Here is a 24,402-nt window from a genome sequence, read left to right on the forward strand (position 1 = left end):
CCCTCTCTTCCTTTGCCATTTTGGAGATTTAATCAAATGCATCCCAGCCCAAAACACCCTCTGGTCTTGTCCAAAGACCCAAACTTTTTCTCCACTGGCACCTACTGATGAAGGCTAACTACTCCAGTTCAAAGAGAGAGCAATGGAAATCATACAAAAATTTACATGAAGTGGCTGATATTTACACGAAGCTGCTCATCAAGGGAGCAGCATATAGTTGTTATAATTTGCACTAAGGTATAAATGGCCCATGCCTCATCCTTTCCTAAAAGCTGGTTTGATTCATATGATATAATTTTGATTAATATAATAAAATAATATAATATTGGGCATTTGAGGCAGCACCCAAAGGTGGGGTTCAAAGTTCAAAGATTCTCTGCTTATTTCACAGCTTTTTGAAGCCCTTACTTGAAGACCTCTAAGAAGAGGGCAGGCTCTCATTGAGGGAGCTCAGTCCCTTTTTGGGAATTGAACCAGGACTGAATCCACAAATTCTAACTCCTAAGCCCAGTGCTCTTTCCAGCAAGTCTATGGGAACAGAGCAGCAGGAGATCCCTCTTTAAGAAAAGATGGCAACCTTGCAAATAGTCTTCTGACCTCCCACCTCCTTGTCCCTCTGTTGACACACCACGTTTTTCTGCATGGGTCTTGTGGAAGAGGCCTGCATGCAAAGGACAGAAGCTGGAGATAGATCAGCTGTCAATCAAAGGAAAATTCCATTTGGAATGTGACTGGGAAACAGTTGGAGGTAAGAGCCAACTGCTTGACTTTTTCTGGGTTTTGGGTTTTCTGGCTGATGTGAAAGAAGAAGCTGGGTTTTGTCTCTGGGACTTGGGATAATCAAGCTGGAGGTGGCCTGGCTGATTTGAAGGCAGAAGAAGAAGGACAATAGTCCATATATCTCTCTCTGACTGGCTCTATTTCATGCTAGTGACTGAATTGCCATTTCTCTCAATATCCTCCAACCTAACACTCACTATAGATAATAGGGAAATCCCACCCCTCTTACCTTATCCTCCATCTTTCCCGTTTTCCCCAATAAACCCTTACTTGAAATAAAAAAGAGAAAAGAATATTTCCTATAAAACATCATAGCTCACCCCGAGTGACTTAGAAGGAGGCTGAAGAAGAAGGGGGAAGGGAAAACTGAAGGAAAGAAGAGGGGAGGAAGGGAGGAATAGAGGGAGGAGAGTAGGCAAAAAGAAGATAACTACCTGATCCATTAGTTATCTAGTATCAATCAAATATACCCTTCAAATATCTTCTATTACAGTCCTAGGGGACTGATGTGTCATCATCCTCTCCCCTTGTTTGACCAGGTAGATAGAAGGTCCAAGGGTCTTGGCACTTACCTGAGGTCCAGTAGGGCCCGGCCAGCCAATAGGCCCGGGCATTCCGGGGACTCCTGGAGGGCCGGGTCTACCCTTCAAAGACCAACAAACAATGAGAGACATGAGTTTCCCTTTGGTACTAGAATCGTCCTAAGAGCTCACACCTACATGTAAAAGGATACAAACCCTGGCCTTCCTAACTCCCAGGTTCATCTTCTCTACCTGCTCTTCAGTGCTGATGTTTTCAGCACATCTGGGGACAAGGCAGGGAGTCCTATTCCTTTAGACCACAGCTCCCAGTTGCCCCAGGACTCCCAATAACTTGCAAAGGATTGATCTACATCCAGTTCACAGCTAAGCTAAAATCTTTGGCATATTTGCACCCTATGCTCAAGTGGACACTTAGCAGAAGTTCTTAATTGTTTGCATCATTGATCCCTGTGGTAGTCTGGTAAATTTCTCAGAAAATGTTTTTAAATGCATATTAAAAAAATACATGGGATAACAAAGGAAATCAATTCTGTGAAATAGTTACCAAAGTACTTTAAAAAAAAAACAAGTCCATGAATCCCTAGTTAAGAACTCCTACATTACACGATCTGCTGATGGCTTCCACTTGGAAAATGTAGTGAGGGAGGAAGAGAAGGCATATGGGTCTTCTGCTATTTCTGATAGCACCCAGGAAATCTCCCTACCTGCTCTCCTCAGAGGGCTCTTCCAAAGCATGTACCCTTGGGTGCTGGTAAGAAACAGAGAAGTGCCATTGGCTGTATAAGGAGGAAGGGATCCCAACAAAAGGGGATGGGGAAAAAAGTGATGTGCGATATAAGCCTGAGTGACTCTAATTGAAATGATTTCATTTAGATAAAGATGAGCTTGCCCAAGAAATTGAAGTAATCATGGATGCCTATCCCAACTTATTAGGCCTCCCTTTTCACCAAGACCCAGCCTTCCAAAGTCAGAATCCACTGGCCACGCAGAATAAGGATGAACCCCTCCTTCTCCATTTATTTGCTTGTCATTCCAATGAGTGCCTTGAACATCCATGGCCTTCAGGTGGCTTGGTCCTTCGTGCCTCCTTAAGTGGCCAGTTCAGAAGAACCAATTCTGTCATTAATTTGAAGCCAATGAGAATGAAGGGAGGGAGTCTGTGGATGTTGGGCCGCCCTGAATCAAATTCAAGATGATCTAACCATGGCCTGTGGTTTCTAGTTGGACCACTAAGCTATTGGCGGTATCCTTTGGTTCCACTGGAGATTCCATGATGTTGGACTCAGGACCTGAACCTCAGTCACTGTCAAGAGGCAAGTGATGTAGTCCATGACTATGACCAAGATGATTTCATCTTGGTAGGACCATGGCTGCCCACACTTGCGAACAGCACTGGTGTCAGAGGAAGTGAATTCTAGAGAGCCAACAAAAATAAAGATGAAGGAAGGAAGGGAGGGAGGGATAGAGGAAGGGAGGGATGGTAGGGAGGAAGGAAGGGAGGGAAGGTGGGGAGGAAGGAAGGCAAGAAGGGAGAGAGAGAGAGGGAGGGAAAGAAGGAAATCAAGAATAGGAATATTTACATGATGCTGACCCAGAAAAATATACTTACTTTTCTTCCTGGCCGGCCAAGTTCCCCCTGTGGAAGGAAAGGACATTTCAGCAGATGCTACCCCAGAATGGCAGAGGAGTTTAGCAGGAGCATTAGAATATGCTTATGTTCTCTACTTAGGATCATAGAACTGGCTGAGAACTTGGCCATCATCTAGTCCAACTACAATCTTTAAAAGATGAGCAGAGGGGGCACCTAGATGGCTCAGTGGATTGAGAGCCACTCCTGGAAGCAAGAGGTCCTGGGTTCAAATCTGACCTCAGATATTTCCTAGCTGTGTGACTCTGGGAAAGTCACTTAACCTTCATTGCCTATTCCTTACCACTCTTCTGCCTTGGAACCAATATACAGTATTGACTCCAGGATAGAAGATAAGAGTTTAAAAAAAATAAAAAGAGCAGATAGGAGCAGCTATGTAGCACAGCGGATAGAGATCTGAGGTCCTGGGTTTAAATCTGGCCTCAGTCACTTCCTAGTAAGTGACCCTGGCCAAGTCACTCTTAACTTCCATTGCCTATCCCTTAACTGCTCTTTTGTCTTAGAATTTATGCTAAGGTAGGAGGTAAAGGTTAAAAAAAAATGAGCTCGTCCAGGGTCATTCAACCAAAACCTCTGCCATTCACACCCTGCCCCTTTGATGTCAAATCCAGATTTCTTCCTACTCTACAAGCCATTTCAGAATGCCCAGGTATTTCATGGTTTAAGATGACAGGCTAACAAGAAGTTGAGAAGTACATGTAGCCCTAGCAAGTGACTTGTGAAGCCCCTTCAGAACCATCTTCCTGTGTCAGAAGAAGAAACATTTTAGTGGCCCACCTTGTCTTCCCTTTAGTCTTTCTTTACCTCTTTCCAATTTTTCTCCACTGTTGGCTTGTTTTCTGATTCTGCCCATCCTTCCCCTTACTTTCTGCTTTTATGGGGAAGAAGGCTCGGTGCTGATTTGCAGGAGTGCCCTTCCTTCCAACCCTGAGAAGACATTTAAGCTTTCTTTGGCTGCACATCACTGTCTCACTACCCTTAAAGGACAAATTAGAGTCTCTCTCTCTCTCTCTCTCCCTCTCTCCCTCTCTCTCTCCTTCTCTCCCTCTCTCTCTCTCTCTCTTTCTCTCTCTCTCTCTCTCTCTCTCTCTCTCTCTCTTTCTCTCTCCATCTCCCTCTCTCTCTCCCTCTCTCTCTCCTTCTCTCTCTCTCTCTCTCTCTCTCTCTCTCTCTCTCTCTCTCTCTCTCTCTCTCTCTCTCTCTCTCTCTCCCTCTCCCCCCTCTCTCTCCATCTACCTCTCTCTCTCTCCCTCTCCCCCCCCCCATCTACCTCTCTCTCTCCCTCTCCCCCCCCCTCTCTTTCCAAACACACGTCTAGGTAGAAGAAAAGGCCAGTACTTACTTTTTCCCCTTTCGGTCCTCTCACTCCAGGAATCCCTGGAGGACCCTACATGATGGAGAAAACAAGTTTTAACAAGTATAGAGGCTATCTCCATGGACAAACTCTATTTTCCACAATGCTTATGGATGAAAAAATCTTGGTCATTTTAGGAAACAAAGTCAATCCGTGGATACTTTGTCTACAAATCATCATAAAGGGCATAGAAGATGATAAAGGCAACACAGCACACTAGAAAGACCCCTGGATTGGAACCAGAAGATCCAATTCCTACGCTGGTGTTTTCTTTCTGTATGTCTTTAGCCAAATCATCTCACTTCTCTAAGCCTCAGTTTGCTCAACTGTAAAATTAGTGGATTGGGCTCAATGGCCTCTAAATTCTTTTCTAATCCCAAACTTCCAATCCTTTGATCCTTTCTGGAGGGTAACCATTATATGAATTGTATCAGGCTAAGTGGCTGTGCTTTCCATCGCAAACACACAACCCCAGAAAATATCACTGATTCCTTTAAGAACAAACTCTTCCCAGCTCATCCGTCTCCTCTCTATTCCTGCTCAGATTATATTCTGGATTTTGTTTTTCCATATTGGCAGTCCTCCTACATTTCCTGCTCCAACCACCAGTGTTCTGAGGCACAAACTTCTAGTTTTGTTTTCCTTTCTGGGCCATTGAGGCTATCCTAAAATCTCGAGGACTTCTGGGCATGTGGTAAGAACAGATAAAAAGGCATAAAATAACCTTATTTTCCAAAATGTGAAAGTGAGACCCAGGCTCCTATCTGAACAAGCCTTCCCAGGCTGCTTCCAACCAGGAAATTAGGCTTTGGCTCTAGCAGAAGCCCTCCTCTTGGAGTTTCCCAGGCCAACCTAACCAGCAGCAGACACAGTAATCTTCCTGCTCCCTGCATTGCAATAAAATGTCTTCTTTAAAAAGGGGGGACTGTCCAAGAAAACATGGCATCCTTATTCCCTGGACCAGCCAGAGAGCTGAGGCTAGCGCTGGAGTAGAAATGAGAAGTCCTGCACAGTGAGCAATACTAGAGCTTCTAATGAGCCTTTCTTCCAAGGGAGAGGCTATTTTCTGCTCTGCCTGTCTGCTAATTGCTTTTTAAAATTCCCAGAATATAGGGGTGGGAGGTGGAAATTCATCAAAATGCCCAACTGCATTACTGAAGCCACATCATCTCTGAGACCTTCGGGCTGCCATGTCGACCATGAGTCCTCTTTGAATCATGGAAACTAAGAGCTTTGGAGAGGTTAACAAGGAGGTGGTCCTTCTCCATTCTAATTTTTCATCTCATTCCTAAGGCACTGGAACAGCTCATGTTTTTTTGTTTTTTCACAAGAGCTGCAGTCAATGAACATTCTAGAACCTAGAACTAGAATAAGGCTCTAGAACAATTCCCGTTTCCTTTTACAAGAGTTCAAGGTTTTAGAAATGTGTTGTTTTCTTTCATGCCAGTTGCAGGTTCTAAAGTGATTGGTGTTTTCTTTTATATGGGCTCTAATTCAGTGTGCCACCTTGTAAAGGTATTTCCTATACCTTAAATGCCCTCCCTCTTCCCTGTGGCTTTTCCTGATCCTGTCAACTGAAAGTATTCCCTCCTTCCTCAAATTTTCCTTTAACATTTTATCTGGATCTCTTGGACCCAGCATTCTCTCCCTCTTTTTAGTTTATCTGCATACATAATTGTATTTTCCTTTTAGAAGTAAGTTCTCCTTGAAGGCAAGGGCTGTTTTTTTTTTTTTAAACCATTATCTTCTGTCTTAGTATCAGTTCTAAGCTAGAAGAGTGATAAGGGCTGGGCAATTGAGGTTAAGTGACTTGCCCAGGGTCACACAGCTAGGAAGTATCTGAGGTCAAATTTGAATCCAGGTCCTCCTTGATTCCAGGTGTCCTGCTCTATTCACTGTGCCACCTATCTGTCCTGGGCTATTTTGCTTTTGTCTCTATATCTCTATCATCTGAGAATTAAGAATTCTGTATGTCATCATGGCCTGGATGATGGAGCTGGATGTTCAAACTAAGGAAGTAGCAAGATAATCTATTTTTTTAAGTGTTAAGAGAAGCAAAGAACAGTGTAGATTAATTAAGGCCCACATAGAATATAAGACTGTTGAGGGCAGGGGCCTCTTTCACTTTAGAACTGTCTCCCCAGTGCCTGGCACGGTAACCCTGAACATAATAAATACTCAATAAAGATTTGTTGAATTTAATTTCATCAAATAGAGCTCAGTGCATCAAACAGAAAACACTAAGAGAGGGCTTGGGAGGTGATACTAACCTGGGGGCCCGGAGGCCCAGGGGGGCCAAGGGATTCTTGAACACAAGGAGACTGGGTTGTCTGTAGCTCTAGAAAGAAGTTTGGCATATCTGGGGACAGAAGCTTCAGTAGAAAACAATATACAGGTTGAAAAAGTTAGAGCCAGCATCCAAGAGACACGATCACCAACTCATTAGATGGACCCACTCAAGAACTAGTCAGTTACCCATTCATTCACTTGCTGGTTTCCTGCCCTCTCCAGCTATAGCTGTGCTGTGCCACCTTTTGTGTTCTTGGGATCTTTAAAACCAAAGATGGTCTCTTCTGGATGGTCAGTGATAACTTTGAAAGAACTTGGTAAGTTTTAACAATTCCCATTTGTTCTAAGGGGTTTCTTTTTCCTTTTCCTTTTTTTTTCATGGGTGGGAAAGTGGAAGGAAGGAGAGAAATTGAATTCATTGAGAAAAAAAATCATTTAAAGAAGTTAGGAAGGTTGTTGCAGTGGCCCTTACACTAAATCTGGGAGCTTCCTGTAGGGCCTGAAAGCCCGAGGAGAGGGGCACCCATATAGTGAGAGTTATATATATTCTTTTTAACCTGAAGTGCCCTGCCCTTCAGATAAAGGCCCAGCCAATAGGCAGGAAAAACTGGAATGAATTGGTCTGTCTAAATTGGTTGATGTGTTTAGGCAATAAGAGAATTTTCCTGGTGGGTAGATATGGGAGGCAGAAGAAAAGCAAGTGGGAGATGTTATTTCTAAGGAGAAGGTCACGGGAGCACAGAAAATGGAAAATTAAAGGTGAACCACTTCTTTTCAGAGACTTCTGAAGGCAAAATCACACAGGACAAAAACTGTCCTGCAACTGTTGAAGTCTTAAACAGGAAGCCCCTAAAATCCCCATAATTCATGCAGAAACAAGCCAACGCCCAAACCTAGATCTACTTTCAGGGACCAATCAGAAGAGTTGGGGGGCAACGTCTTTATACTGATCACCAAAAGGCTCTGGGAACAGGGAGCTTTTTGTCTGATGGGGAAGCCTTGGACTTTCCCCTCCAAGATACTTACAGAACTCCGGCCCCCTCTGAAAAATGGCGGTGGAAACATTGGTGGAGGAGGAGGGGTCAACAGACAGCATCCTTTCTGACTGACTCTTTTCTTCTCTTCCAAACCGGGAAGGGCTGTGTAAAGAAAGCCATCACTCAGTGCCCAGATGTGGCAAAGGAGGGTGAGAATCAGGGTCCTAGACTTTCCACTATGCAATGCAGGGTTACTAGGAAAATCAATTCTCACCACCCTCATATAGTCATTGGGGACCTGATTTTATTGGATTTAGATCCATCGGGATACAGAATGCCTCATAACCTGCCTGAGCTTGATTAAGAACTTTAAGAAATGTTGTTAACCAATTTGATCAAGATATATTAATTCTATTACCAATAAATATTTATTGAGCATCCACTTAAAAAACAAAACAAAGCAGGGCAACTAGGTGGTGCAATGGATAGAACGCCAGGTCTGGAGTCAGGAAAACTCATTATCTTTCTGAGTTCAAACCTAGCCTCAGATGTTTATTAGTCAAGTAATTCTAGGCAAGTTACTTAAACCTGGTTTGCCTCAGTTTACTAATTTGTTTTTGTTTTTTTTAATTTTTTTAAAACCTTACCTTCCATCTTAGAATCAATACTGGGTATTGGTTCCAAGGCAGAAGAACATTAAGGGTGTAATAGAAAATGTAATCTGTATGGAAACTATGTCTGGTGGTGATAACTGGATACTCTGGCACCTGAGGCTGCCTTTTTACAATGGAGATAGATGAGAGATGCTGCTAGAGAGATGGATACTGCTAGAGGGGAGCTCTGGAGCTGCCTATTGATTCCTAATGGCTAATAAGTCAAGATATTCCCTACCCTCTTCCTCCCTTCACCTCCCAAGGTTTCAGCCAGCCCTTTTGCCTCCCTTTCCCCTGCCCTGGTCTTCGTCAGCCACCTTCTGAGTAACTCAGGGGAACTCTGAGATTTCTGAGAAATATTCTTCACTCTTCTATTCTCAGGTAAAGGGGTTTATTGGGAACAACAGGATGAGGATTGAAGCTGAGGTAAGAGGGATGAGGGTGTCCCTAATCCCTAAGGAGAACTTGGAGGGTGTGGGAATTGTCAGTCCAGTCACAATTGTGACTCAGAGACAGCCAGAGAGATGGAGGACAAGCATCTTTCTTCTTTTCTTCTTTCTTTAGTCAGATAGTCTCTGCTTGAGTAATTCAAGTCCAGACTCTGCCAAAAGCTAGTCAGGAAAAAGTCAGTCTCTCTTGATCATGAAAACCCCAAAGAAGAGATTTCTCTCTTGGTCAGTCACCCCCAGAGAGCCAAAGTCCCCGTTTCTCCTCTCTCTGGCCAGGCTCCCCAACTGCCAACTCCTTGGAACATTCCGTTTGGAATCTTCTCCTTGATTGACAGACAGGTCCTTCACCTTGGTCTGCATGCCTGGGTTGTCCTGCAAATCCTCTCTCTCTTTATGTCTCTTCCACAATTCATTTAGACAATGGAAGTTAAGGGACTTGCTCAGGGTCACATGCCTAGGAAGTGTCTGAAATGAGATTTGAACTCAAGACCTCTCATCTCTAAGCCTGGCTCTCTTTCCAATGAGCCACCCAACTGCACCCTTTCCTCATTTGTAAAATGAACTGGAGAAGGAAATGCCTTTCTCGTATGTTTGCCAAGAAAACCCCAAATACGGTTGTGAAGAGTCTGATAGCACTGAAACAACTGAACAACAAAATGAAAAAAATATCCAAACACTATCACAGAATTCACAGTAACAATAAGGATGAGGACTTGTGGCACTTGGAGATTTACAGAGCACTTCCTGAGAAAGTGGTGAAGATATAACACCCTCCCATTTAACCTACGGGGAAACCAAGGCTTAAAAAGGTTAGGTGATGTGTCCAAGGTCACACAGCCAGTAAATGGCACCGCTGAGACTCCCACCTTACTCTAAGTTTAAAGCTCATTCTGTTATTTGAGTCAACTCAGAAAACTTCTCCTAAGTGCCCACTCCATTGTGCTGGGTAAAATCTGGTGGGGACAAAAGTGAAACACAAATCAGGTAGGCAACCCAACTGGACACAGGGACACACAATGAAGGACATTTCTTAAGGCTGTTTTTCATGAACACACATTTAAAGGCAGAAGATCCCATGCTTTGTGGAACACGGGTATTTATTTTGTGATGAGCCATACGTTACCCTGAAGACTCACAACCCCCACTGGGCAGCGAGGCCCAAGGGGTCCAATTTTTGAACCTTGCCCAAGGAGAACAAACGCTTCGTCTGGGCTCTTGAGAGAGCAAAGATCAGGAGGTGTTACCATAGCCTGGCAGTCAGTTCAGAGTGGGGGAGCAGGGGGAGAGGAGAAGAGGGGGAGGAAAGGGGGAGCAGGTGCAGCTGTTTGCACTAGAACAGGACACTAGTGGTTCTGTCTTCACCAGTGTTGGGTGTTGCTGTTGTACTTTAAGTGGCAAGAGCAGGAGTCACTGCTGGGTGACTTACGAGTCTGCAGCTTGACCCAGTAATGGTAAAGAGAGGGACAGAGTCAGATCACATGGCAAAGTTGAGGTCCCTAGGGTGTTTCCCTTCTTTGTGTGTCAGGGTATCTGGCTAGGGTGCCGTGGCATTCTGTGCTTATGGGGATTCTGCCCACTCCCCTTCCCCTGGGGCCACGCACACTGTACGACCTCTCTCTGAACAGAACCTAGGAAGGGTGCAGAGTCCCCTGATTTACAGATGCCATTTGGGACAAAATCTGACTTTACAGACTTTCCATCACTGCTTGAACCCTAGGGGAAAGAGGTGGGAAGGCCCTAGCCATCAGGACCCTCACTCACTATGTTACTCCCATCCAATCTTTTTCATACTGAATCCCAAGGCATCCCACCCGCCATGATGCAAGCTCTTGCCAAGGCCTGTTGATTTCACTTTTGTACCATCTTTCCAGTGTCCCTTTGTCTCCCCTGCTACTGTCATCGCTCTGAGGTAGACCCTCCTGACCTCACTCTTGGACTCTTGTAATAGCAGCTGAAGGTCTGCCTGCCTCCCTCTATCCCCACTCTAGTCCATCCTTCACTCACTCAGCTGTCAAAGTGATCTTTCCAAAGCTCAGGTCTGACCATACCATTCCTTGTACTCTGTAAACTCCATTGGCTCCCCACGGCCTCCAGGATCAAATACAAAATGTTGTCTTTGGAATTCAAAGCCTTCATATCCCAGCCCCCTCCCATCTTTCCAGTCTTCTTACACTTTACTCTTCTAAATATACTCTTTGATCCAATGACACAGGCCTCCTGAATGGTCCATTAACAAGACCCTCCAACCTTTGGATCTGGGCATTTTCTCTGGCTGTCTCCCATGCCAGGAATGCTGTGGCTCTTCCATCTCCACCTACTGCCTTCCAGGCTTCCTTTGAGTACTAACTGAGAAGTCCCATCTCCTACAGGAAGCCTTCCCAAACCCTCTTAATTCTAGTATCATCCCTCCATTACTTATTTCCTATTTATCCTGTCTCTAGCTTGGTTGTACATTTGTTAGCACATTTTCTTGCCCATTAGACTGTGAGCTCCTTGAGGGCAAGGACTGTCTTTGCCTCCCTTTGTAACCCCAGCACTTAGCACAGTGCCTGGCATATGAGTACTTGATAAACACTTATTGGTTATTGATTGACTGATTGATTAGATCTCCTCACACTACCTGCAGTGGGGAGCTCACTCCCCAAACACCCAATTCGTTCACTTTTTTTTAACCATTACCTTCTGTCTTGGAATCAATACTGGGTATTGGTTCCAAGGCAGAAGAGCAGTAAGGGCTAGGCAATGGGGGTTAAGTGAGTGACTTGCCCAGGGTCACACAGCTGGGAAGTGTCTGAGGTCAGATTTGAACCTAGGACCTCCCATCTCTAGGCCTGACTTTCAATCCACTGAGCTACTCAGCTGCTCCCTCATTCACTTTTCCTCTTACTGCAGCCTCAGGCCAGAAGCAGCTCATGCCCTACAACTGGAAAGGGCCCAAGAGGACTAATCCAGTCCTCTCATTTTACTCCAGAGGACAATGAGGCCCAGAGCGATGTGTCTAATCCAGGGTCACACAAAGAGTAAGTGGTAGAGCATGGATTTGAACTCAGGTTTTCTGACCCCAAATCCAACACTCATTCCCTGAACCCTGAGGCCTCAGGGTGATCACATAGAAGAAGAGATTCTCAGATATTATAATGCTCAATAATCACATTTTCCTTGGCTCCCTTCCTAACTTGAGTCTTTGTAGGAGCTGGTTACATTGGAAAGTCCAGAAGGGAGGGCTCCTTTTTAGCATGGGAGAAAAATTGGGAGAAGGCATGGAACAGGCTAGGGAGCCCGGAAACCCTTTAAGGGGGCTTCAGATCCTCTCTGTCCTAAGTCCCTTCCCCTCCTGCTAGAATAACCAGAACTGCTTTCCTGTGGCTGAACAGTGCGGGATGGGGAGAACAGCTGAGGTTCGAGGGGGGCAGTTTTCCAGACCACTTCTGGAAACCCCAGGCAGGACAGCTCTGAAGCTGGAAGGGAGAGGGGGGCCAGGATCTGAGAGGTAGGCAGATTAGTGTGACTATTTGCATTTACTGCAATTTATCGATTTTCCACTCCATATATAGCCTCTGTGTTTCGCCCACTTTATCCCACTGATGGACCTGCCAACAGCATCCAAATAGGGCTAATACCTGGGCTTCCCCGAGCCAGAAGGGGGAAATTAGGAAAGGATCAGGAGGCCATTTGTGTGGGCCAGGAATGGCAGGGGGGCCCCTCTCTGGCCCTCCCCCCTCCCATGCCCATGTCCCTCTGAATCACTTTCCACAGGCAATCCCAATCTATTTCTGCCTAAGCTGACTCCATGGAGAGCTGTTTGTTTTTAGCACAGTCTAGTTTATTTACGGCTCCCCAGCTCGGAATATTTCCACCAGGTGGACACAGTGGAAAACAAGTGCTGCCCTGTCAAGTGAGCTCAGGGCTTCAAGTGGATCTTGTCTGCTGGGGATAGGGGCAGCCCCTCCCCAGCCCCTTTGGAAGCCCAAGGGTCCCACTTCAAAGCCTCTGAACTCTGGACAGATGAGCCCCAAAGACCACGTTGTCATGGAAACAATGATGGACTCCACTGAGCATGGGTCCAAGATTTAGCACCAGAAGGGACCCACGGGAGAGGCTGTCTAATCTAATCACCTCATTTAACAGATGAGGAAACTGAGGCAAGCAAAGGTTAAGTGATGTCACCCAGGTAGCCACTGAGCCAGAAATAATAAGAAAATAAGAATAAGCCAGGTCTTCTGACTCCCAGGTCAGCAGTTTTCCCACTATACCATGTCTTCCCACTGACTCCCCATTCAAGTGTTCTCAGTCCCAGTCAGCCTGTCTGCCCACTGCGCCCAATCTCAGATTGAGGGGAGGGATTAGAACTGCTCCATCAGCCTTAAAGTTACTGAAACTTCCTGCCCAAATGGCCAGAAATAACAATGATGCCGATCCTGGTTTTCCCAAATGCTTTGCTCCTTGGGAGTGTTTAAAAATCCTTCCCACTGCCCAGCATACCGCAGGAAAAACTGAGGCACAGACCAGTAAAATGGGTCCATGCAAATCGGTGTAGAAGGCGAAACAAGTCGAAGGGGAATAATCAGAGGTGGCATGGGGTAAGGTGGCTCGTTCTGAAGACTCTGGAGCTCGGTGCCTGATGGGATTGGGTCCCCTCACGCGAGCCGCTGTCACACTTCTCCTCCTGTGTTCTCAGTTGCAGAAGGAAGACTTCTAAGGCTCCTTCCAAGCCCCAAAGGCTCGAGGCTCAGTAAAGGCAAACCCTGGCCCCCCTAGCAGTCTAGTATGCAAATCTCCCATTGGGCATCCCCAGCCTTTCCTAAAGTTAATGACTTCTCGTTCTGCTCTTGCAAGCTAGCCCTGAGGAATTAGGCACTCTTGGGAGAAAGCTGCCCCGGAGGCAGAAATGTGGTGGGGATGGCAATGCACCAGTCTCCAGTGAGGCCAGCCCTCTGGTCTGGGGACATTTTCCTGTTTGCGCGTCCTGAGGGTGGGCACGAGAAGGAAACAGGGGATGCCCGGCCGGGAAGGTCGAACCGATAGCCTAACACAGTATAAGGAGTGACAGGGAATCGGATTTCTCTAAGGTCCCCTTCACGCCCCAGCTGGCCCGCTTTTCTTTAGCACCCCACCCCCCACCCCCGCTTTCCCCGTTAAATGAGAGCCTTTGCAGGGCGCGGGGAGCACCAGCTCTGCCGGGATCCGCCGAGAAGCATTTCCACTTTAGCAATAGCTTAAGGAGCTTCGCCGAGTTTCCTTAGGCGCCTTGCAAAAACTGCTCCCTCCGGGATTTGTTTGGGGAGATGAGCCACAGGTGAGGGAGTGAGCGTTTAAGGGGACACTGAGCCACGCAAGCGGCGGGGAGCTGCGCCTTTGCCCTCTTTCCAGGTGGGTCTCCTGCCTAGACATCAGACAGGCTGCAGAAACAAGACGGCAGGGCTCCGAGCTGGCGGAAGCCTTGCACCCCACTCTCACTGAGGCAGAGCCGGGTAAAGGAGCCAGGGAGGGAGGAGGGCCGAGTTCCCGTGCTCGCCCGGCTACTGTGCAACCTTGGATATGTGGCTTAACGTCTCTGGGCTTCCAAAGAGAGGAGGCTGGATGGGAGAGATGCGCCGAGGGGGCTGGACTGCAGGGTGGCCGAGATGGCACCCAGCTCTAGCCCGCTGCTGCTTCAGCTGCCCCATTCCTGGGATCGCTAAGGAAGCCTCCGAGCTCTTACATTCTCCTGTCCTAGGAGAGTCTACCTGCTGCAAAGTCAGTTAAAGGAGGAAAGCCAAGCCCGCTGCTTCAGCCCGACCCGAAGGAGCCCAGGGAAGTCCGCGGTGGGACACACGAACGCGCAGACCTGGATCCCGCACACGGCACGGGAACCAGACCCCCACCAGCTCCACAACCTGGGCAGCCCAGGATCTCGTCTAAAGCCCAACAATGCCCCGGGGTTCCCCCAGGCTCCGACCGGGGGTTGGCCGCTTTTCTCCTAAATCACACACTTTCCCTCCTCCCTTCTCCCACCTCCCAGCACTCACCCATACAGGTGGAGTAATAGAGCAGGCTCGAGATGGTGAAGAGCTGAGAAGGCCTGAGGGATGGCCTGGGCATAGTGGACCACAGCACTGAGGCTGGCCCTGGGCACGAGGAGGAATGGGAGGAGCAGCCCGGGATCTGAAGCCCTGCTCTCTGCCTGCGCCGCGACCCCGCAGCATGTGCTGAGTGCCAGGGCCTGGCCAATGAGCGCTTTAAATATCTCTGGCCGCCGCCGCCGCCGCCGCCTGCTGCCCCAGAGGCCAATGGTCCAGGGGCCAGCCGCGAGCTGCCTCTCCCCAGCATGAATGGGCGGGCAGCCTGTCCTGGTGGTGAATGAACCAGGGGGCGGGGCGAAGGCCCGAGGGATCCGAAGGGGGACCTCCGGGAGAAACGAAGGCCAAGTTAGCCTGAGCGCTGGGAGCGCAGAGAGCAGCTGAGCCCGAGGGCTGGCCAGGGCACATGGAGAGAACCTGGCCCGCCTCAGCTTCAGAGCGGCCTGATATTCACGCGCGCTCTGGGACGGCACCTGGTTTGGACTGACGTTCAATCCAATCTAATAACCCAAAAGTTATGTGGCCAGCTGACCACGGAAATAAAAATAGTCACCGCAACCATAATGGCTCACGTTAACGCAGCGCTGGGAGACTTGAGTATAAATCACCTCATAGACATCATCACTCCATGTTAGCCAACTCTGTTATGGGGGGCAGCTGGGTAGCTCAGTGCATGGAGAGCCAGGCCTAGAGATGAGAGGTCCTGGCTTCAAATCTGCCCTTCTTAGCTGTGTGACCCTGGGCAAGTCACTTAACCCCCATTGCCACGTTCTTACCATTTTTCTGTGGTAGAACCAACACACAGTATTGATTCTAAGACAGATGATAAGGGTTTAAAACAAACAAACAAAAAATCCAACCTGTGTTCATGTTGCTCCTTGGCTCAGGGAACCTAGGGAGGGGGGTTCCTAAGAGCCTCCTTTGTTGGACCTTTAATGATAACCATCCTGATAATGGCTAGCATTTACAAAGTGACTTAAGGTTGACCAAGCACTTTATTTTCTTATCTAATTTAATCCTCAGGACAGCCCTGTAGAGAAAGTGCTATTTAAACTCTATTTTACAGATGAGGAAACTGAGGCAGGGAACAGTTAAGTGACTTGTCTAGGGTCACACCATCAATAAGTATCTGAACTCAGATTTGAACTTTGAAAGAAGAGTCTGCAGGATTCCAGACCCAGTGCACTATCCAATGTGCCACCTAGATAAGTAAAGGATAGTAAAAACAGAGAAATAATTTTCCCCCTCATTGGTGAGCATCAGTCTCGAGGCTGACTGTTGTTCTAACTCAAATGGGACAGGAGCTAAGGCAGGTTAGTGTGGCAGAAGGAGCAGAGGACTCAGAATCAGGGTTATGGTGAGGAAAGTCCTTCCAAAACCTTCAAAAACGACATGCTTGTCACCTTTTCATTTAGCCAGACTGTCCAGGACAACGATGAGAGTCACCACAAGGGCTGAGACTATGGCTTGCTCAAAGGCTGGCCATCTTGTGGTCTGGGGGGTCCATGGGGCTCCTGGGGGGTTGTCAAAGGACCTTCCTTACAACCCTAACTCTGCAAGGCTCCTAACAAACAACAGATCATCCTTGTGCCAAAGGACCCTCCTTAACGCTCTTAGATTACACTAATGAAATACTCTCACAGCCCATTCACTCTTATCTCACACCCAATTCTATCAAACCTTCCATCTATTTTCTCAGTCCAGAATTGATCGAAAGGAGCAAATAATAAACCAAGAGAATGTCTGCACTCGGATAGGCCCAGTGACCACAGTGAAAAGAATAAATTGCAAGAGGGACGTCAGAAAATATATTTCTTAAAAGTGCAAAAGGGTGGGGGGGAGTAGCTAGGTGGCTCAGTGGATGGAGAGACAGGTCTAAAGATGGGAGATCCTGAGTTCAAATCTCAGGATGACTTGAGACATTTTCTAGCTGTGTAAACCTGGCCAAGTCATTTAACTCCCATTTCTTACCCTTTACTGCCCTTCTGCCTTGGAACCAATACTTAGTATTGATTCGAAGACAGAAGGTAAGGGTTTAAAAAAAAAAAGGTACAAGTCATCAAAAGACATAGAAGGCTGGAGCCATTTAGCATATGAACAAATAGCTCTATGACCCTCGATAAGCCCTAAGAACATCACTCTACTACAACCCAGAATAATAGTTAATGTTCCTCATGATAAGCCTGGAACCTTGCGAGAAGGCACAACTATAGATTCAGGGAATTTTAGAGCTAAAAGAGACCTGAGATATCTAGTCCAACTGTCTTATTAAAAAAAACCAACCTAATGTTTAACGTATTCACCTCAATTAGACAGAGATGTTTATAATATATTTTGGAAATACTTCTATGCAAAAGGATGAATATATACGTTATAAATATACATATGTATTTATCTAGAAGTCATGGTATTGTGGGGGATAGATTCTTGGTTGTCTGGAAAAGGTAACTATTGAAATGACCCATCCTTTGGAGTCTCCAGGTAGCCAAGGTCTCAACTGTTCTGTTTGGTGGCAAGAATGATGATGGTGCTGATAGTGGTAGTGAGGATGGTGATCATGGTGGAGATCATGGTGGAGATCATGGTGGTGATAAAGCTGATAGTGGTGAGGAGAGTGGTGATGGTGGTAGAGAAGATGGTGATGAAGATGGTGGTGATGGCAACAGAGATGATGGGTGGTGGTTATGGTAGTGATAGTGATGATGGTAGTAATGATGGTGGTGAAGATGGTTGTGGAGATGATGATGGTGATAATAATGATAGTGATGGTGACAGATGGTCGTAGTGATAGCGGTGGAGATGATGATGGTGGTGCTGATGGTGGTGATAGCACTAATGGTGATGGTGATAGTGACAGAGATGATGGTGGTGGTGATGTTGGTGGAGATGACGGTGATGGTGATAGAGATGATGGTGGTGATAGTGCTGATGGTGGACATAATGGTAACAATGAGTCAGTAAAGAATGATGGTGACTTGGCCAACAAAGTTGAGGGCTGCAGAACCAAGAGCTAGGTTAACAAGAACCACTGGGGATAGTTTCTTTCTTCTTTTTTTTAAACCCTTACCTTCCATATTGGAATCAATACTGCATATTGGTTCCAAGGCAGAAGAGTGGTAAGGTGGGGGGGGGGGGGCTGCTGGGTGGCTCAGTGGATTGAGAGCCAGGCCTAGAGATGGGAAGTCCTAGGTTCAAATCTGGCCTCAGACACTTCCCAGCTGTGTGACCCTGGGCAAGTCACTTAACCCCCATTGCCTAGCCCTTACCACTCTTCTGCCTTGGAGCCAATACACAGTATTACTCCAAGATGGAAGGTAAGGGTTTAAAAAAAAAAGGAGTGGTAAGGGCTAGGCAATGGGGGTTAAGTGACTTGCCCAGGGTCACACAGCTGGGAAGTGTCTGAGGCCAGATTTGAACCCAGTACCTCCCATCTCTAGGCCTGGCTCTCAATCCACTGAGCTACCCAGCTGCCCCCTGGGGATAGTTTCTAACTGATTTTTTGTCAGTCATCACTTAAAAAGGAATGAGACCTACATTTTCCCATTTCTGCTTTCTCTGATATCTCAGAAAATTTTGCGATGGAATTTTATAGAAGAAAAAGAGGAAAACAGAAGAAATCTGTGTTTCAAGCAGACAGAGCCCTTTTTAAAACTGCTTTTTTTCTCAGTGGGTTTGAGAATGGTTCTTTTGTCTAAACCATAATGTATCTGGTACTATTTACTGGTCAGTCTAAAAGAACTGTGATTGATAACCACTGAACTGGGCCTCTTATAACATAGATTACTTTTCACAGCTCTGTTAGCCAGTGCAAGACAAGGGAACAGATGTTCACCGAGGGCTTACAGAATGGTCTCATTAATTTTTAGCCACTTTCCATCTATCAGGGAACAGAACAAGAAGCAGTGGTGCTTTAGGATAAAGTCCTGGATTTGGAGATGGAGGACCTGAGTTCAAATCCCAACTCTGCCATCTACTGATGCCAGCATGATTTGGAGTAAATCACTTACCCTCCCTAGGTCTCAATTTTCCTATTCTATAAAATGAGGAAAAGAGGCTTTAAGGTCCCTTCTTGCTCTGGACCTATTATTTAGTACTTCAGAATTAAGAGAGACCTGAGTTCAAAATCTGATTCTAATGCTGACTAGTCCTCACTTTCAAAATTTTTATCTGTAAATACGGTTAAGATCTATAGCTTCTATCTCAGTTTACAGGATTGCCCAGCACAGCAGAACGAGCCCCAGATTGAGAGTCCATCCACTTACTTACTACCTGTGTGACCCTGGCCAAATCACTTACCTTCCCTCAGCCTTAGTTTCCTCAATTGTAAAATCAGCAGATGACCTCTAAGATCTCTTCCAGCTCACATCTGTGACCAAATGCCTTTAGAACTTAACCAGCACAACGATGGCATTTCACAGATGAGGAAAATGGAGATTTAGAGAGGTGGCTGTAATGGGTAGAGTGCTGTATTTGGTCCCAGGAAGCCCTGAGTTCAAATCCTAGTTGTGTGGCCCTGGACAAACCACTTTACCTCTCAGCCTCAGTAAAATGGGCACATTAGTACCTACCTCAACAATCAGCCACACAACAAGCATTTATGAAGTTCCAGGCACTGTGCTAGATGCTGAGAACGCAAATATAAAGGATGGAAGAATCCCTACCCACAAGGAGCTCCCATTGGAATGAGGGAGACAAGAGCATATGTATTGATATACACATAATGAACAGAAAGGGCATAACTATAGATGAATATGTACAACATAGTTTGTTACAGAGTGGATTGCGCACTTTGGGGGGGGGGGGGAATAAGAACAGTTTTCAAGCAGAAGGCAGGCTCAGGCAGATTGAGACATTTTTGGCCCCAGCCAGTGTAGGGATTTGTTTTCCTTGACTATCGGTGTTTCTAATAGGGGCTGAGAGAGACTGAGGGGTAGCAGCCAGATAGTAAAAGAACCGAGAAAGAATCAGGTCAGTGATTTGAAGAAAAGGGTCCAAGGGCAGTGGTGGTTTTTTTCTTTTCTTTTGTAATGGGGAGCCAGAGAGAGGTGGGAGGGAGAGAAAAGCAGATTTTTGTTTATAGGGGAGAAAAAGAATTAAATTTTTTTTAAAAAAAGATGTGGCAACTGATTGAATATCTGAAGCAAGAGAGGCGAGGAGTGGAGGATAATGATGGAGTGAAAACAACAGCCACAGGGACGGCGTTGATGTCAATGGAAAGAAGAATGATATACCAATTGGAAGTGAATGGTGCAAAATGATGGAGGATGAGGCCGGCCACAGAGGAGAGTGAGGAGAAGATGCCCCCTGTACCATCCCTCTGCAGAGGTCCAGGAGTTTGGTATATTGCACACACACCTTCAGACTTTCACCAATTACTTCTTTGGGGTTCTTTTCCTGTCTTTAAACATTATTTGTTATGTGGGATGGCTTGGAGATGGGGGAAGGATTTGGAATGTCATTTTGATGATATGAAAGAACAATTTCAGCCTTCGATTTAAAACTTAAGAGGCTGGAATGGAAGGGTGGTGGTGCCTTTGACAGCAATGGGGCAGCTTGGAAGAAGAGAGGATTTGAAAAGTTCAGTAAGAACCATGGAAACACTTATTTTTAAATGCCTACTATGTGCTAGTCACTGTTCTAAGCACTTTGCAAAGATTATCTCATTTTATCCTTACAACAACCCTGAGAAATAGGTGTTATTATTAGGTCTACTTTACAGTTGGGGAAACTGAGGCAGCAAGTGATAAAGTGACTTGTCCAGAGTCAGCTGTTAGTAGGTGCTGAGGCCAAACTCAAGCCCAGATCTTCCTACTCACTGTGCCCCAGAGCTGCCCATGCAGCCAATAAGTAGTTGCTAATGTAAGACTGAAGCTCAGGGCTAAATAGAAAGAATCTGGGAGTGATCAGCACAGAAACAGACATTTTGGGAGTCTGAAGGCAGATGGAAGACTTTTTATTTCCTTTGGGGGGGGGACAGGGGGTCCCTGACTACTATGAAAATTCTTTTTGCTTAACTATACACATATGCCCTATATTTGACTTCTCAAGAGGGAGGGAAGGAATTTGGAGCTCAAAAATTATAGGAAATGAATGTTAAACATTGTTTTCATATATCATTGAGAAACAAGTAAAATAAAAACATTCTTTATTTTCAAAACAAAAACACTTACCTTCTGTCTTAGAATTAATACTAAGTATCAGCTCCAAGGCAGAAGAGGAATAAAGGCTGGGCAATGTGGTTTGAGTGACTTGTCCAAAGTCCCAAAGCTAGGAAATGTCTGAGGTGAGATTTGAACCCAGCACCTCCCATCTCTAGGCCTGATTCTCTATCCACTGAGCCACCTAGATCACCTAGATACCCCTAAAATATTCTTTTTAAAAAGGTGGGGGAGGCATCTAGGTGGCTCAGTGGATTCAGAGTCAAGCCTAGAGATGGATGGTCCTGGGTTCAAATCTATTCTCAGATACTTCCTAGCTGGGTGACTCCGGGCAAGTCCCTTAACCCCCATTGCCTAGACCTTACTCTTCTGCCTGGATTAATTAGAAGGTGTAAAATACTTTACAAAGCCCAAATCCCTATATAACCTTGTTTGCCATTATTATTTAGGGTCAGAGAGGCTGGAGTGGCTAAATTGGGACCTGAGTCCTCACGTTCTGCTTCCAAACCCAAGGAGGGCTCTTTCCACCTGACCCCATGGCTCTCCCCGCAGTGTATGAATCAGTCCTAGAATTCTGGGACCCGAGAGCCAGCCACAATCTCTTTCTTCATGGGCACCCTCTGACTCTCTTTCTCCGACAGGAGGACATCTAAGAGAGCAAAGGTCAAAGGACTCCAGCCTCCTGAATCCTTCCATAAACTGCAAGTCATCCCCAGACCATGGCATCCCAGAAGCTGGAATTCCTGCCTAAGACCCATTTGTTTCTCAGGCTCCTGCCCGAGACCTGTCAATTACCTAGTTTCTTCTTCTCTGCTCCCTGGACTCTTCCTTCATTTGCTGTTTGTTATATCACAGGCTATCCATAAGCAAATTACCCCTTACCCCGTGGCCTGACAAGCTGAACAAAAAAATCTCTTCAAGGACCAACTGGGACTGGAGGGGGGGAACGAAGGCTGGAGCGCCTGCATTCTGTCACATTCCCCTGCTTTGGAAAGTCCCAGCTGAGCCTGCAGAGACTCTTCTCTCAGCCCTGCCAAGTCGCCCAGTGCCTGCATGCCCACGCAGCAGCTTTCCCATAAGCACTCGGCCCTTCTCAAGGCAGGGTCTTTGCACAGTCAGCCAAGCACGTACATTAAGGTCTACAAAACCGAAGACTGGAAGCTTCTTCTAAAGGGGGGGGCAGTGCCAGGGAAACCTGGGAAGACTGGTACGAACCAAGGCAGGGTGAAGTCATCAGAAGAGAACATAGGCAACTTGCCAAGACTTAAGGACCAATGCAGGGACCCACTAAAATTCTGAGGGATCTATCAAGATGCCCGATAGTCACGATGGGTCCAAATTCAAAGTTCGACAAACTTTTGAAGATGGCTAATATGGGAATTTGTTTTATTTAGTTTTTATTTATTTACTTAGAATGCATATTTAAATATTTAAAATAAAAATATTAAAAATTTTAAATATATCATTAATCTGGGGGATTGTGTTTTCTTTTTGATGGAGGAGAAAAGGAAAGGGGAGAAAATAAAAGCTTGTTAACAAAAAAAAAATCATTTGTATGCCCTCCTTGAGGACAGAGACTATTTTTTTCCATTTTGGGTTATGGATTCTCAGTCTGTAGCATTGCTCTGCTTATGTTGGATCCTTAACAAAATGCTGATTGAATTACTCACTTGCATCTCATTTATACGAAGGGGGTGAGAATGAGTGGTCCGACCACATAATTTTTCCTGTGGTTTATTCTGCTATTTTGCTTTTGTTAAATGCTTTGCTATTCCATTTAGGGTTTGCACCTGCAATGAGCTTCAACTGTATTTCTCTGCATGCAGAAACGAACTAATGTGTGAACTCTATTCCCAAATGCTAACTGCACTCTGGAAGAGGGTGTACCAATTGTACAACCAAAGCGATAACGTCTTCCCCCAAAGTCCCCTTCCTGGGAGTTCTCCTATTTCTGTTGATGGCACCATCCCAGGCATTTTAGACATACTCCGGCTTCATGCAGTGCCTTTGCACATTTGCCCAGGCTACCCCCAACATCCAGGGCACCTTCTCCTGGCCTCCGCCTTTTAGAGCACCGCAGGCTTCCCCTCCAGCCCCACTCCTCCTTCTGGCTTCACCGATCAAGTCCATGCTGCCATTGCTTCTCACAAAAGGGTGTCTCCATGGATCTCGATTGACCTTTAGAGGAAAATGGGGGGTGGGTTCCTCTTGCAGATGCATATTGATTCCCCCTATTAGAACTTGAAAGCAGGGACCTTTTTATTTCTCTACCTAGAGCTGGACACATACTAAGCACTTTATAAAAGGCTTTTGGGGGGGGGCAGCTAGATGGCTCAATGGATTGAGAGCCAGGCCCAGAGATGGGGGATCCTGGGTTCAAATCTGGCCTCAGACACTTCCTAGTTGTGTGACCCTGGGTAAATCACTTAACCCCCATTGCCTAGCCCTTATCACTCTTCTGCCTTGGAGCCAATACACAGTATTGATTCTAAGACAGAAGGTAAGGGTTTAAAAAAAGGCTTTTTCATCAATCCATTCATGGATCCATTCTGATTCTTTATTGGTCTTCAAGTCTCATTTCAGGAGTCCTTTCCTTAATTGGTCTTTCATCATCTTTTCCATTTCTAGGAATCTCTCCTTTTTATATCATTCTTTGTCTTTTTCTAGCCCTTACCTTCCATCTTAGGCTTAATATTAAGTATTGATTCTAAGGCAGAAAAATGATAAGGGCTAGGTAATAGGACTTGTCCAGGGTCACACAGCCAGGAAGTGTCTGAGGCCACTGAGGTCAGATTTGAACCCTGGACCTCCCACCACAAGCCCTGACTCTCAATCCACTGAGCCACCTATTTTCTATCATTCTTATAGTCAATTGTTTTTGTTTTTGTTTTTTTTCTGTTATCTCCCACCTGACTCCCCTGCTTTAGCTTTAAAACTGAAAAGGACTGATGGGTTATCCAATCAACCCCTCTCCTTTTTTATCAGTTAAGAAACTGAGGCTTGGAAAGATTAAGTGACTTAAGTGTCAGGTCAAAGACAGGATTTGAATTAAATCCTTTCCACTGGGAACCAGTTTGCTCTTGTTTGTTTCTATTATAGCCTCCTGGATCCCTGAATCAAAACCTTCTCTGACCTTAGTTTCCCCATCTGTAAATTGAATTGAACTAGGTGACCTTTAAGAACTGTCCCAAGGAGGGGAAGGTAGGTAGTTCAGTGAATTGGGAACCAGGCCTAGAGACAGGAGGGTTCAAATCTGGCCCCAGATATTTCCCATTTGAGTGATCCTGGGCAAGTCACCCTAACCCCAATTATTAGCCCTAACTGCCCCTCTCCCTTGAAACCAATACAAAGTTTTGATTCTAAGACAGAAAGAATTAAACACACACACACACACACACACACACACACACACACACACACACCTCTATTGAGCCTCACACTAATGAATCTCTGATTCTGATTAAAGACTGAGATTGGATCTGTCCAGGGTATC

At 46.0% G+C, this 24,402-nt stretch overlaps 1 protein-coding gene across 2 annotated transcripts in view; it reads right to left on the reverse strand.

The window, feature by feature from the left end:
- The window catches only part of COLQ (collagen like tail subunit of asymmetric acetylcholinesterase), a 46,973-nt gene extending 31,990 nt beyond the window's left edge, over positions 1–14,983 (reverse strand). For both annotated transcript variants that reach the window (XR_008912472.1, XM_007505121.2), the window contains exons 1-6: positions 14,701–14,983; positions 7,640–7,752; positions 6,595–6,696; positions 4,313–4,357; positions 2,932–2,958; positions 1,353–1,424 (exon numbers count right to left, since the gene is read on the reverse strand). Coding sequence is in view for 1 of the 2 variants with exons in the window: in XM_007505121.2 (XP_007505183.1) it covers positions 1,353–1,424; positions 2,932–2,958; positions 4,313–4,357; positions 6,595–6,696; positions 7,640–7,752; positions 14,701–14,773 (432 nt within the window). In the remaining variant the exon portion in view is untranslated. The remainder of the gene's footprint in view (positions 1–1,352; positions 1,425–2,931; positions 2,959–4,312; positions 4,358–6,594; positions 6,697–7,639; positions 7,753–14,700) is intronic.
- Positions 14,984–24,402: the final 9,419 nt, after the last annotated feature.

The sequence above is a fragment of the Monodelphis domestica genome, chromosome 5, assembly GCF_027887165.1.
Source record: "Monodelphis domestica isolate mMonDom1 chromosome 5, mMonDom1.pri, whole genome shotgun sequence".
Classification (NCBI taxonomy): domain Eukaryota; kingdom Metazoa; phylum Chordata; class Mammalia; order Didelphimorphia; family Didelphidae; genus Monodelphis; species Monodelphis domestica.